This window comes from Penicillium longicatenatum, assembly GCF_028827895.1.
Source record: "Penicillium longicatenatum strain IBT 33135 chromosome Unknown contig_7_segment0_segment0, whole genome shotgun sequence".
NCBI lineage: Eukaryota > Fungi > Ascomycota > Eurotiomycetes > Eurotiales > Aspergillaceae > Penicillium > Penicillium longicatenatum.
The window spans coordinates 466,800-479,146 of record NW_026643124.1 but is presented as its reverse complement, the minus strand read 5'-3'; the positions used below and the strand labels follow the sequence as shown (position 1 = coordinate 479,146).

The 12,347-nt window shown below is 49.1% G+C and overlaps 6 protein-coding genes across 6 annotated transcripts; 2 read left to right on the top strand and 4 right to left on the bottom strand.

The window, feature by feature from the left end:
• Positions 1–390: 390 nt before the first annotated feature.
• N7484_010457 (uncharacterized protein) lies at positions 391–2,201 on the top strand (the record flags this gene model as incomplete). The annotated part of the gene is made up of 3 exons (XM_057120844.1): positions 391–690; positions 741–1,138; positions 1,190–2,201. 3 exons carry the CDS (start codon positions 391–393, stop codon positions 2,199–2,201), a joined length of 1,710 nt encoding a protein of 569 aa, XP_056966598.1.
• A 200-nt stretch (positions 2,202–2,401) lies between these two features.
• N7484_010456 (uncharacterized protein) lies at positions 2,402–3,069 on the bottom strand (the record flags this gene model as incomplete). The annotated part of the gene is made up of 2 exons (XM_057120843.1): positions 2,402–2,628; positions 2,691–3,069. 2 exons carry the CDS (start codon positions 3,067–3,069, stop codon positions 2,402–2,404), a joined length of 606 nt encoding a protein of 201 aa, XP_056966597.1.
• Positions 3,070–3,791: 722 nt separating this feature from the next.
• On the bottom strand, positions 3,792–4,670 carry N7484_010455 (uncharacterized protein; the record flags this gene model as incomplete). Its single annotated transcript, XM_057120842.1, has 1 exon — positions 3,792–4,670. The coding sequence occupies one exon, from the start codon at positions 4,668–4,670 to the stop codon at positions 3,792–3,794; it is 879 nt and encodes a 292-aa protein (XP_056966596.1).
• Positions 4,671–6,479: 1,809 nt separating this feature from the next.
• N7484_010454 (D-isomer specific 2-hydroxyacid dehydrogenase family protein) lies at positions 6,480–7,723 on the top strand (the record flags this gene model as incomplete). Its single annotated transcript, XM_057120841.1, has 4 exons — positions 6,480–6,627; positions 6,686–6,752; positions 6,805–7,088; positions 7,143–7,723. 4 exons carry the CDS (start codon positions 6,480–6,482, stop codon positions 7,721–7,723), a joined length of 1,080 nt encoding a protein of 359 aa, XP_056966595.1.
• A 51-nt stretch (positions 7,724–7,774) lies between these two features.
• N7484_010453 (DUF1295 domain protein) lies at positions 7,775–8,876 on the bottom strand (the record flags this gene model as incomplete). Its single annotated transcript, XM_057120840.1, has 2 exons — positions 7,775–8,105; positions 8,158–8,876. The coding sequence occupies 2 exons, from the start codon at positions 8,874–8,876 to the stop codon at positions 7,775–7,777; spliced, it is 1,050 nt and encodes a 349-aa protein (XP_056966594.1).
• A 331-nt stretch (positions 8,877–9,207) lies between these two features.
• N7484_010452 (putative DNA mismatch repair protein) lies at positions 9,208–11,917 on the bottom strand (the record flags this gene model as incomplete). The annotated part of the gene is made up of 3 exons (XM_057120839.1): positions 9,208–11,027; positions 11,074–11,459; positions 11,511–11,917. 3 exons carry the CDS (start codon positions 11,915–11,917, stop codon positions 9,208–9,210), a joined length of 2,613 nt encoding a protein of 870 aa, XP_056966593.1.
• Between the last annotated feature and the right edge of the window lie 430 nt (positions 11,918–12,347).

The following is a 12,347-nucleotide window of genomic DNA, read 5'->3' as shown; positions in this document are numbered from 1 at the left end:
GGGTGTAACACTAAACCGATTAGAGTACTTTCCGCATCGTAACGAAATCTATTGCGCGTGAAGCTTTTCTCCGCGGAGACCTCCGTTCACCGTGGATTCAATTACTTTCTGCTGGGTAAAAACCAAGGCAGGTACATGTATACTAGCGGAGGAGGTTCCCAACCCACCCGCCGAGCTCGGTCTCGGTGTTTTCTTTTCCTTGGCGAGAGCTTAGCTCGGTGGCATGAGCAAACTTTTCCTCCCTTTCATACATTAATCTGCAGAGGTATAAAAGACCCGCTGAGGTGGGGTAATGAGCGGAGAATTTTCGACTCAAATGTTTTGATTTATCTTCATTTTCCTCTACCCCGGACCTGAATTTGTTCAACCTCGTGCATCGACTATCTCAAGATGTCTAGCGAGGACGACTCGATCACACCGCGTCGGAATATCGAGGCACAGAGTGCATTCGCTTCTACGTTGGTGAACGATGTTGAAAAAGGCGAGCCGTCGAAATATGGTGTTCGTTCTGAGAAGGAGTATAAGAATTTATTTGGGTTGAAGATCGATACACTTGAGACTCATGCTGGAACTGATGCTGTTTTTGCGGCTAAGGCTCAGCTGCTAAATCAGGCTTTATTGGATGTTGGGATGGGGAAGTATCAGTGGCTTCTGTTTTTAATGACCGGTGTGGGGTGGTTCCTTGATAGTGTAAGTCTGATTGGTGTTTTTATCTATCCATGGGATACTTACGTTGGTAGTTCTGGGTTATGTCTTTTTTGGTTATTGCCCCGTCTGCTAGTAATGAAGCCCAGTTCTTCTTCTCGGGTAATAATGAAGATTACCTATTCATCACCTTGTTTGTCGGTTTGACCGTCGGTGGGACGCTTTGGCCGATGATGTCCGACGTGCTGGGTCGGAAGTGGATGTTCACGAGCACGATCGTGCTTATGGGAATGGGAGGCCTGGTTGGTGCAGGCATGCCCTCGTTCACTGGACTCTCCGTCGTGGGATTTGTCGTCGGCTTTGCTGTGGCCGGCAACAAGAGCGTTGATGCCATGATCCTTCTGGAGTCGCTCCCTGCATCCCATCAATTCTTGGTCGCCATGCAAGGTGTATTCTGGGGATTAGGACAATTGGTCGCGTCGGCTGTAGGCTGGTGAGTGACGAAAAAAGAGGAAACTTGAATGTCGGTACTAATCGACCGCAGGGCTTTCATTGCGATTTACACCTGTGGTACTGGCCCTGACGAAAAGAGTGGTGCGTTCTCAGTTACCAGCCACAAGCGTGCGCACTCCGGCTCCTCGAGCAGCAGCAGCAGCAGCAGCAGTGCCTCTTGCCACTATGTCAGTAACAAAGGCTGGCGATATGTCTGGTGGACCTTCGGATGCATCACCTTGTTCCTGTATCTCTGCCGCTTCGCACTGGCCTTCTACGAGACCCCCAAGTTCTTGTTAGCCCGTCGTCGTGATGCCGAGGCTACCCAGCTAGTCAAGGATATTGCTCAACACAACAAGCGACAGACTTGGATCACCGAAGCATCCTTCGCGCGCATTGATTCTACGATCGACGGATCTGAAGCCGAATTGCGCACCAAGTCTCGCACTAAGGCTCTGGTGTCCTCCATTGGTCCTGTCGGCACACTATGCCTTACCCTCCTATGGGCGGTCATGGGTTTGACATTCATCCTTTACAAGACCTACATCGGCAACTACCTCGCTGAGCACAGTGGCGTGGGCAAAGTCACCGCCACAACAGTCAATACTCCGTATCTGTACAGTCGCTATGTGTATATCGCCATCTGCGCCATCCCAGGCCCGGTCGTCGCGGCCCTCCTGATGGAAGTCAAGGGAATCGGACGCAAATCCACAGGTGCTGGAATTGCAGTTTTGACTGGACTGTTCATGCTAGTATCTGCTGTTTCTGAGTCTCGAAATGCACTCCTGGGCTTTGAGTGTGTTCTGAGCTTTTTACACTTCGCCGGCTTTGCGACCCTCACAATTTACACCGTTGAGGCCTTCCCTACCCCGACTCGTGGATTTTCACTCGGATTTATGGGCTTCTTCTGGGGTCTCTTTGGAATGATTGCGTGTATCATCACTACGTTTAATAGCACTGTTGTCTCAGGCGGTGGACCTTTTTGGTTCTGTGGTGCTATTTGGATTGTCATGGCTGGTGCTTGGATTGCTTTGCCTGAGACACAAGCCATGGCATCTGCTTAAACGAGGAGATCGATGTATTGCGCATCTTATGAATGAAAATGGGATATGATCATGAGAGATTATGAGAAATGGGGATGTAAGTTTGCCAGTCGAATTCTACTGGTACTATATTTGGAATAGCTTGATAGTGATTAATGACCATGGTGCTTCCAGCGTGAGGTAAGAAGTCCATCGTAACCGTAGTCGCCAAACGCGAACTTCTATTGCTGAGCCGGCCGAACCATATCTAACTGCTCGTACCCAGGGAATGGCGAAAATGACTCGTAGGACTTGAACCCATTCTTCTCATACACAAACTTCCCATCCGGAGAACTGGAAAGATAAACCTCAACACCCTCTTCATCCGCCCTGGCCAATCCCCACTTCAACAATTTGGAAGCAAGACCCTTTCCCTGGTAAGAGGGATGTACACCCAACAGCTCAAGATCTGCACCAGTTAGTAATGTAACAGCACAAAATGATATCATTGAAAAAGCAAAGAAGTCTCACAATAATGAGGCCGATCTCCCATCAACTTATGATGATGGTCACTCATAGTTTCAAAAAAAGATTCACAGAGATCCTTATCACTCCCCACAGGCCACCCGCCCACGGCATCATGAGACTGCAGATCGAGATCTGCAGCGGCGTGATAGGGGCGTACCCATTTCGCGAATACCACGGGCTTTCCGTTATCATCTGTCGCCGTCAAGGTAACCTCATGTTCAGATGCAAGTCCCTTTGCGTTAAAGAAGGTGTCAGCTATCCAGCCTTTCACTTCTGCTGTGGGCGGGAACATGGTTCTGTTGAAAGGATCTGAGAATGCCGCGAAGAATACCTCTGCGAGGTCCTGGGCGTCGGCGGGCGTCGCTTCATGGATTTCTAGCATTTTTATTTGATATATGTGCCCTGCTCCGTGTGCTTTGCGTTTGGTTTTTGGGATCGGAGATTTTCGCTGCTGTATCTGGTGGGATGGTTTTCGTCGCGGCGGGTGCCGGATTTGGGTTTGGCGTGGGTCGCGGAGAAAATTTACCTTTTGCGCTGGAGGGATAAAATCGTCAGAACTTCGGGCTGTGACGTTTATTAATTTGTGTTCTTATTTGTAGCGTGTCTAAGACATCTTTCCTCTTTCGTTATGGTCTCGTAGCTGGATACTCTGTAGGCTGCAGAGTTTGACTGATGTGCGCTCTGCGATGCACGTTGAATTAAGCCTTTGCGAAAGATGGCTATGCAGCGGTAAGTAACCACAGCCATTGAAGAGTGTAAATATGAAACCAGATGTGAATTTTCGTATATATTTAGACATTATAACATGATTGACCATGGCCATCGTAGTAATCCGTGACCTGCCTAGCTGGGTTCACGTCCATGTCTCCATTTCCGGAAGTATCGACATGGACACCAACCAATTTCCGCAATTAAAGTCGTGAGGAAATAGTACATAACATGGGACTTTCCAATTAGAAGTGTAACTTGCGAGTAACTCGCGAAGAAGCGGCAAACCTCCCCACTCGCGAATGGGTCGGGAGCCTACTCCACTTCCAGGGCGGGCAGCCAGATAAATATAGTATGGGCGTTGATTAAAGTAAGGAAACCATCAAGAAAAAGAGCTTAGTTGTGCTCATATGTCTTCTCAGGAATAGTGATTGGGCTAACTGGTTCCTCATCGTGCGAATGCAACGCCGTAGAACGTTTCGCCGGAGTCACCGATGGCCGTTGACCACTGAGCTCATTATGCGTGGGAAGAAGAGACCGCCGAATCCTCGGATCATCTGGCTGTTGTGTTTGGCTATCACCAGCACTCCGCGACGTTTCCATTTCCGATTTCAAGCTTTGGTACATGCTCTCCACGATAAAGACTTCTTCTTGCACGTCGAGATCAATACCCACCAAGCAGAATTCACGTTCGCGTTGTTCAATATATTCGCGGATGTGCTTCCACTTGTTTTGGTAGCCTTTCAAGCGATCAGGAAGACCAGATCCACGCAGATAAGTCAGGATACCAGCCACAATGGTGTTGATGGCGCCGAATGCCGTGATGGCGGAATGTGGACCACTTGCTGCGCCGAGCGCTGTTAAAGCCGCGGCGACGACAATTTGGACACCCAAACATACGTTGATCATGTAGTTGAAGAGACGGTATCCCCGCGCGGCTTTGGTTTCGTTACGAATGACACGCGTATAGATACCGACGTTGGGCGCGCTTCGGAGAAGATGGCCTCCCTGCGTGAGGGCGGGGACGCTGTCGATACCGGTCAAGGCGCGGAAGATAAGCAGCTTATCGTTGGCTGGAATAAGTGTTTCGGGTTGACTTGTCCCAATCTTCCATTGTTGCCCTTCCACGTCGCCTTTGTTTGCAAAACCGCTATTTTTCCGAGCCGCTGCAGCGGTAGCGTGTGCAGCCATGGGTGGGTAGGCGTCTTCGTGGCGATTGAGAGCGGCCTCGACCACTCGGCGCAAAAGGGTCTTGTCTTTTTGCGATTCGGTCATGGCTAGGCGTATAATCTGACCCGGGAAACAAAGGAAAAATGCAAATAGTAACGCGTCACAGCGAAGGGAAAAGGGGGATGGAAGTACATTTGTAGTTGCGAATGGCAGAAGAGTCTAGTCCCGCTGTGCATATGACATCCTACTAACTGCATATGTGAAATGGACTGACGGCTAGAATGGAGTCTGATGATGCACCTCAGCGCGAACGGAACCATGATGAGCGTGATTAATACCCAATGTGGCAAGCAAAAGACGCCAAAGCTGCAGGGTCTGGTGGGAGGGTGGGTGTAGAGACTCGATCTCAATTATGACAGGTCGGGCACCATGGAATCGCATGTCGAGCAACGACCCGCGTGTACGACGGCTGAACTTTAAGGACGAACTAACCGAGCATTATGACTTGAAATGCAGACTAAGGCTTGGTCACTCGGTCGTGGCGTCAATTGCGGTGAAGATCTGCACGGGTGCCTCGTGAAATCGAGAACCGTGGGGTCTAAAGTAGTGCAGTCACGGCCCATCGCGATCTAGAAAAGGAGGAATGTCGATCGATGGCACGGCCTTGGCCGGCGCCTTTAGGCGTAGAACATCAGGGGTAAATCAAGATCGACGGCAATTCGATGCAGCATCACGGCTCGACAAGCTGGCAACATGATTTGATGATTTGTCACCATGGGCTTCAATAGCGAAACCTACAATATGCTCAGGGTCCAGTCGGATCATTTTGAGATTGACATTCTGCAGAAACTCGGGAATGAGCGTGAACCGAGTGGAGCTACTCGCACGGGATGTTAGCTCCACCTGCACGGAGACTGCAGTGAAAGTGCCGTTTATCCATCTAGTCCGTGCGGTCTTGTTGTATGCACGGGGAATCAGAAAGTTCATTGATCTCGATCGTGTGGCTTATCGGGAACCTGAGAGAATCATAGATTGTTCAATCTTTATTGCTCACTGACGCGGAGTCCCACTGGCGTGGATCCTGAAGAGTGTAATGGGCGGAGCGAGAAAAACGGGGAGGGACTTGTTTTGCGGTTTGATTGTCCGTCTTTTGTGATGATGCTTTACGCCCATGATTGGGCTAGAATGAATGCGCTAAAAACGAATGGCTCAGACCCAAACTGTTATAGGAGCTTTGGCTTGGCGAGATTGTTGATAAGGGGTGACTGGAACTCTAAAGGGAAAGAGATTCCGGGTTTTTTACGAACAGCTAGAATGCGCACGCCTTCCTTCTTGGTCTGAGTACCCATTTGCGATTACTTGCTAGTCCAATCTTCGCACTTTGGAGCGTATACCGGAGGAGAAAGGGGAGGCACAGGTGGATGATCATTCTAGAGGAAAGAGGAATATCAACGCATAGAATCAACTGGTGAATGTCCGGTCAATGACAAATGCGAATTCGCATTTCCCGAGCCCATCCATGGCTCGGATCCAATCGGGTTTCGTCGTATCCACTGTTGCTTCGAATCAATCTCGAAGCGGACAGATCCAACACTGCCTTCGTAGTACGTGCACCTGGGAAACTGATTCTATGCTCATTGGCCACGCCCATTGCATCGTACCTTGATGCCAGGTTGATCAGGCATCCACTCAACCTGGCGCAATCGAGCACCATAATGCTCTCACCAATAACCATTTCCTCTCCACACCGGGACAGCGAATCACATCATCTTATCTTTATCAGCAGCCTCGCCTATCACCGATTCCAAGCTTCAAACGGCTGCGGGGCCCCCACCCCGCCTTCCATTGACATGTTCAAAATGCGTGTCTCGCGACTTTTCATATCAGCTCCTGTCACATCTCTGCATTGTCAAAATGGGTGAAGCGCCAGTTCCCAGCGAGCATGTGCTCATTATTCTGAACTATGACTTATCTGATTCGCTGTTGGAGGTCATTCGCAAGATGTTTGCCGATGTCGAGATTACCATGTTCCCTGCGATCCGGGGCGCAAAGGTACCGAGTGGTATGTCACGATCCTGAAGGACAAAAACCTCACTATACATACTGATCATTGCTTGTAGAGTTATTCCGCAAGGCGACTATACTTGTCACATATGTCAACTTGCCAGAACCCGAGGATGCCGAAAAGTAAGGAACCGAGGCCTTCACCTCCGTATTCGCTCTATTAACATGCGCATAGCTTGAAGGTTGTCCACACGTTCTCCGCGGGTCTGGACCATCTTATGAATAACCCTATTCTGAAGAGTGGTCTCATCCCGTTCACTACCAGTTCTGGTATCCACGGCCCACCAATTGCTGAATGGACCATTATGAACTGGCTCGTCTCCGCTCGGAAATACAATTTGACATACGAGGCACAGAAGGAGCACAGATGGGATAAAGATACCCCGTGGATGCAAACCAATTACGACCAAGTTGGCAAGACAGTTGGAATCTTGGGATATGGTAGTATTGGCCGACAGAGTATGTCCGATATCCTCAAAATAGAGTGAGAACAAATTCGCTAACTGCTGCCAGTCGCCCGTGTGTCTCAAGCAATGGGAATGACCGTCTACGCCTACACGGCTTCTCCACGCCCAACACCCGAGTCACGCCGCGATAACGGGTTTATCGTTCCAGGAACTGGAGATCCTGAAGGAACAATCCCCGTATCATGGCACCATGGCACGGATAAGAGTTCTATTCATGACTTCCTCTCACTCGGATTAGATCACCTGGTCGTCTCTGTCCCGCTTACCCCTCAGACGACCCATCTATTGGGTCATGAGGAATACGCGCTCTTAGCTAAAAACTCTAAGAACCCTGGCGTCAAGCCATATCTGACCAACATCTCACGTGGAAAGGTGCTTGACCAAGATGCATTGATCGAGGCCTTGAAGTCTGGGCAGCTGGGTGGTGCGGCACTTGACGTTACAAACCCTGAACCCTTACCTGCCGATCATCCTCTTTGGGATGCGCCAAATGTGCAGATTAGTCCGCACATCAGTGGAGCGGGTAGAGAGTATTTCTGGCGCTCGCTCCAAATTCTTCGAATCAACTTGGACCGCATGGCGAAGGGGTTGCCTTTAATTAACCAATATGGAGGAAAGGGTTATTAGGAACCTCTTCCGAAATATTTGCATAGAATGGAATTGCATTGTCTGTCAAATTCAAGACAGGTTGTATCTAGTCCTTACCACTTCCTCTGCGAAAGCACCCATGAATCCGCAGCTATAGACAGCCAAAGCCCACGGGCTAACTAAATCTCGCAGTGATGGCCAGAAACTGTTTTTCTCACGCTGCCATTCTCGGAGCTGTGTGAGCTTTTCTGTATCACTGGCTTGGTACCTTTCTTCTTGACTAGCCTCGGTCTGCTTGTCGCCACCAACAAATCGGAGGAATAGATAGTTCGAAAGTGGCCCAAGGAAAACGACGGGGTTGAAAGAGTTGGCCAAGTTGAGAACGGCAAATGAGATATGCACCAGAGTATCGCCAAGGTAGCTAGTGAAATTAGTCAAAAGTAAAAAGACACTGAAACTCGAGAGGTACTTACTTCGGATGTCGGACTAGACTCCACACTCCGTCTCGACATAGATCGTTTCGCTCCTCACGATGAAGCTCGAGTTGAGTATCAGACATGACCTCCAGTGCAAACCCAGCACTGAAAAGTCCAACACCGAAAGCGCGAATCTTATTCAAACATTCCGCACCGAGTGAAACAGTGGACCCACTCCAGTTGAATGGCAGCGTAAAAGGCAAGGAGATAATAGACAGGATAGCAGCTTCTGGGAGAAACAATTTGAATAGCGCCGTTCTCCAAAACCCGGGGTCTTTCTTGAGCGCCTCGTACCGCGAATCATCTTTCCCACGAACCACAGACCGACGCGCGATACGGGCAAATAGTCTCATGCCCCAAACTGTAACCGATCCAAGAAGGAGCTTCTCTGTCCAGCTGAGCTTGCCCCAAGCGGCATAGAATGTAACATTATTCTTGTACATATCTCGCCCGACGGCACTCCACCATGCGTTGAGGACTTGGCTTGATGGCCATAGCCAGTCTTTCAGCTCGACACGGTCGGTTTTTTTGGCTGCTACAAAAGTTGCAACCGAAAGGCTAGAGTATAGACTGAATGAGGGGAGAATTGTCGATTTCAATATCCCGATATTGCCGGTGGTTCCATGGACTTCGGGATGAAATGTGTGGAATGGAGGTGGTTGGAGGGGACTGGAAGACCTAGGTCCATGTTCAGCCACTTTGTTCACCACATCCATGTTGCCAAAGTGCCCAATTAGTATCGCACTGAGTTGGTGAATTCGACGCGACAATTAAGAAAAAAAAAGCTGGCGTCTTTGGAGGTGTTGTGTATTGCTCATGTGGTGATGTCAATCTTATGTAACGACGTGCCCCGGAATGTTTCATCCGCAAATCAGGTTTCAAAGCCATCGGGATTTGTAAAAAATGTCTTCATTTGAGATAAATCAGTAAAGTATATCGAGTAGTGTACATGCTGGCTATAAAATTGAACAGGCATTAAAGGCGTTGTTGGAGCAAATATAGGATATACTCGCTAGAATAGAGGCGAATATTAGAGCAAATAAAAGATCAGGCATCAAAAAGCTTGAGATGATCAATGAAAGTAGAAAAATCAATCTTCAGATCAGCGGTTCGTGCCTCCTTGGCTTCATATTTTTTCTTGATCATGGTGTTAATTCGAGCATTCCAGGCTGGCGCTTGAGATTCCACAGCTGATGCGGAAAGCTTGTCTTCCTTTCCGTCGTGCGTATAAGAATCATGAGTAGCCATTAAAGTGAAGGCCTTCTTCACATGCAGTAAATCAGTTGATAAGGATAGACCAAGATCGTGAATATCGTACCCCTCGGGTATATGTTCGAAGGGCAATTTGCTGCTAGGAACGTGTCGGATCTTGGTGTTATCCTTAGGCAACCCTCGAGCATTTTGGCGAATGAGATATTCTCTAGGATCATTAAGAGGAAAGCAGCTATTATACTCTGTTTCTGGGGCGAACGGTCGATCTGATGCCAAAGCAGCCTTGGCCTTCATATATCGATTGTGGTGCGGGCCATGAGAACTAGCTTGAGAGCTTGGTAGCGTATTATTTGTGGCCTGGCGCGCGCGATAATTTTGGATCGCTTCTTTCTTGCGTCTCTCGAAGTCAAGAGCCCTTTCCACCTCTGAATCCTTATCTGGATTGAAGTCTTCTCGAAGATTGGCGGCCCATCTCTCAAGAACTGGGAATCCACGACCGCTGTCCATAGAGCCTTGATAGCCAGCCTCACCGGTGTGTTGGTCAGTTTGAGATGGCGAAGGTAAATGATGTTCTAATACGTGATCCTCACGTCCAGAATTTTCCTTGCCAACTGTATTCCCACTTTCAATGTCGTTAGATTGAGCCCCAAATCTCTCGCAAGCAAGCTGGGAAATAGTTGGAATTGCTTCCTCTTGCGCAGTGACCACGGAGTCTTCGCCGAGGGAGACTTGTGTGGTTCGGGTGAACCAGGTGTCCAGCGCCCCATTGCCATACCGTTCTTTATCACGTTGTCTTGCTGCCTTTCTGGAATTACTCGTTGAGTTTGTCTCAATTGGAGGGCTTTGCGGTTGCCGTGCTTGGGACTGTCGTCGCTGGTTGGTGGGAGATGTTGACACCAGTCGCGAAAGGGAGGGACTTGTGAGTTCGGGACTTTCAGGAGGCGAGGGTTGGCTATTCCTCCGAGATTTCGTAGGGCGTATGTCCCCCGGCGATGATTCAACCCATCCAAGTTCTGGACTTTTGGACTGAGGAGCAAGGTCCCTTCTCGGGGTACGTAAGGATGCATTCATGCCCGTGACAGACCAAGGGTTAACAGAACGAGGCTTCCTACTTTCCACTGAGCGCATCAAAGGTTCTTGACTGGATTGGCTCGCGGACCAGGTGGCCGTTTGGGACTGAGCTTCAGAGTATGGAGCCCCCTGGATGACTGCAGACTGGGAAGGTTTCTCTATCATCTGCGTAGATTTCGTGGAAACTTCGGTCAATGGTCTCCGAGCCAGCATGATGTCAAATTGATCGCTCTTTTTGGTACGGGAAGACTTGTCTTTCACTGAACTTTTTGGCCGAGAATCCCCGAGTGGTCCGTAGTGCTCATTGAACAGATCTTCTATGATAGAAACCACGACGTCTCGATCCTCGAAGAGAACATCATCTTTGCCCGGCTCGATGTTAACATCATATGAGCCCCGTGGGCAGCTAAGTTGGAGACAAAGGAACGGGTCGGTGACCGACCTCGTCACTGCATGCTTTGACGCAATAGCACGGATGTAAGATTTGAAAAGTTTTGCAATATCCTGACCAATGCCGGCGGTAGCAGACAATGGCCGTCCATCCACACTGATGAACTGCCCTGAGTTGTTGATTTTGGAGATATCTGCCAAGGTCAGCATGTCGCCTGAGCAGTCGACAGTGAAAATCACCTGAATCTGGGCCTGGGAGAAAAGCCACGACACCGTATCCATCCTTATTTGGGTCACTTTGCAATGATGAAGATCCGGCTGAGAGTTCCCTGATAACACAACACGATGACAACTCTCGACCAAATGTCTTGACGGCCGCATCGGAGAGTGTCGCATCAGTACTCGGCGCATACATCCAGTTCTGGTTTTCATTTTTCGCTTTGAGAACTTTCAACGAGAACCTTTTAGAAGGTTGAGCAATGGCATAGGCTTGAACCAGCTTTTTGATTTTCGTGAGGATCTTGGTAGCACTCTTCAAGACTACCTGCCTGCGGACCGGAATGTGCTTGAGAAAGTGAGCAATACGGAGAGTCGTGCCGACCGGATGAGATGCCGGCTGGGACCTTCTAGAGTGTTAATTACACAGTTCACAGGAGTATGTACCAAGCTCCACATACTGAGATAGCTGGCCGTCCCTTTCGTATTTCAGAGACGACCCAATAATTTCTGAAGCGATACGGGTGGTAATAGTGATGCAGCCAGACATCTCAGCCACGCTGGCCAATGCCTCCCCACGAAAGCCAAAGGACATTCCACCAACGTTTTTCAAATCGTCAAGGGTTTGAATCTTGCTGGTATACGTGTGTCTGCAGACGTATGGGTGGTCTTCAGTTGGGATACCATGTCCGTTGTCCTTGAGTTGTATCACGTCCACGGTGTTTGACGAGATTTCGATCATTACTGAAGATGACCCAGCATCTAAAGAATTGTCGATGAGTTCCTTGACCACAGAACAAGGATCGGAGATCACAGATGTAGATCCGATTGCCCTGACTGTGGCCGGGGGGAGGGCCTCAATCGGCATTATGAGCGCTGTATATCAAACATACATGGCTTTGATCCCATCAGATACTTGATTAAGATGGGATGTACCATGAAAAGGAAGAATCTTGGGCAAACAATGAAACATTTTGCAAGAGTTTATGAAAACAAATGCTGGACGTGATTCAATTCGAAATCGCACTTAGTCAGCAAAGCGGTGGCGATCGTCACTGAGACTCTGCAAGCTCGTAGATTTCGTGGCCGGACATTGAAGTGCTTTTGTCTTCGCCGTGTCAGGTGTTTCTTTGTATCAAGGGTTTTTATACTGCACCCAAGAGATGGAAATGTAAGACCATGTCGATATAGGTCCTGTTGGCGTGCTTGCCAGTGCAGTTGTCAAGACCTCAGCGCCCAGTGCCGCTTAGTCATCACCCCATAAACAACACGTCCACGGACTTCACTCTTCCTTCTCG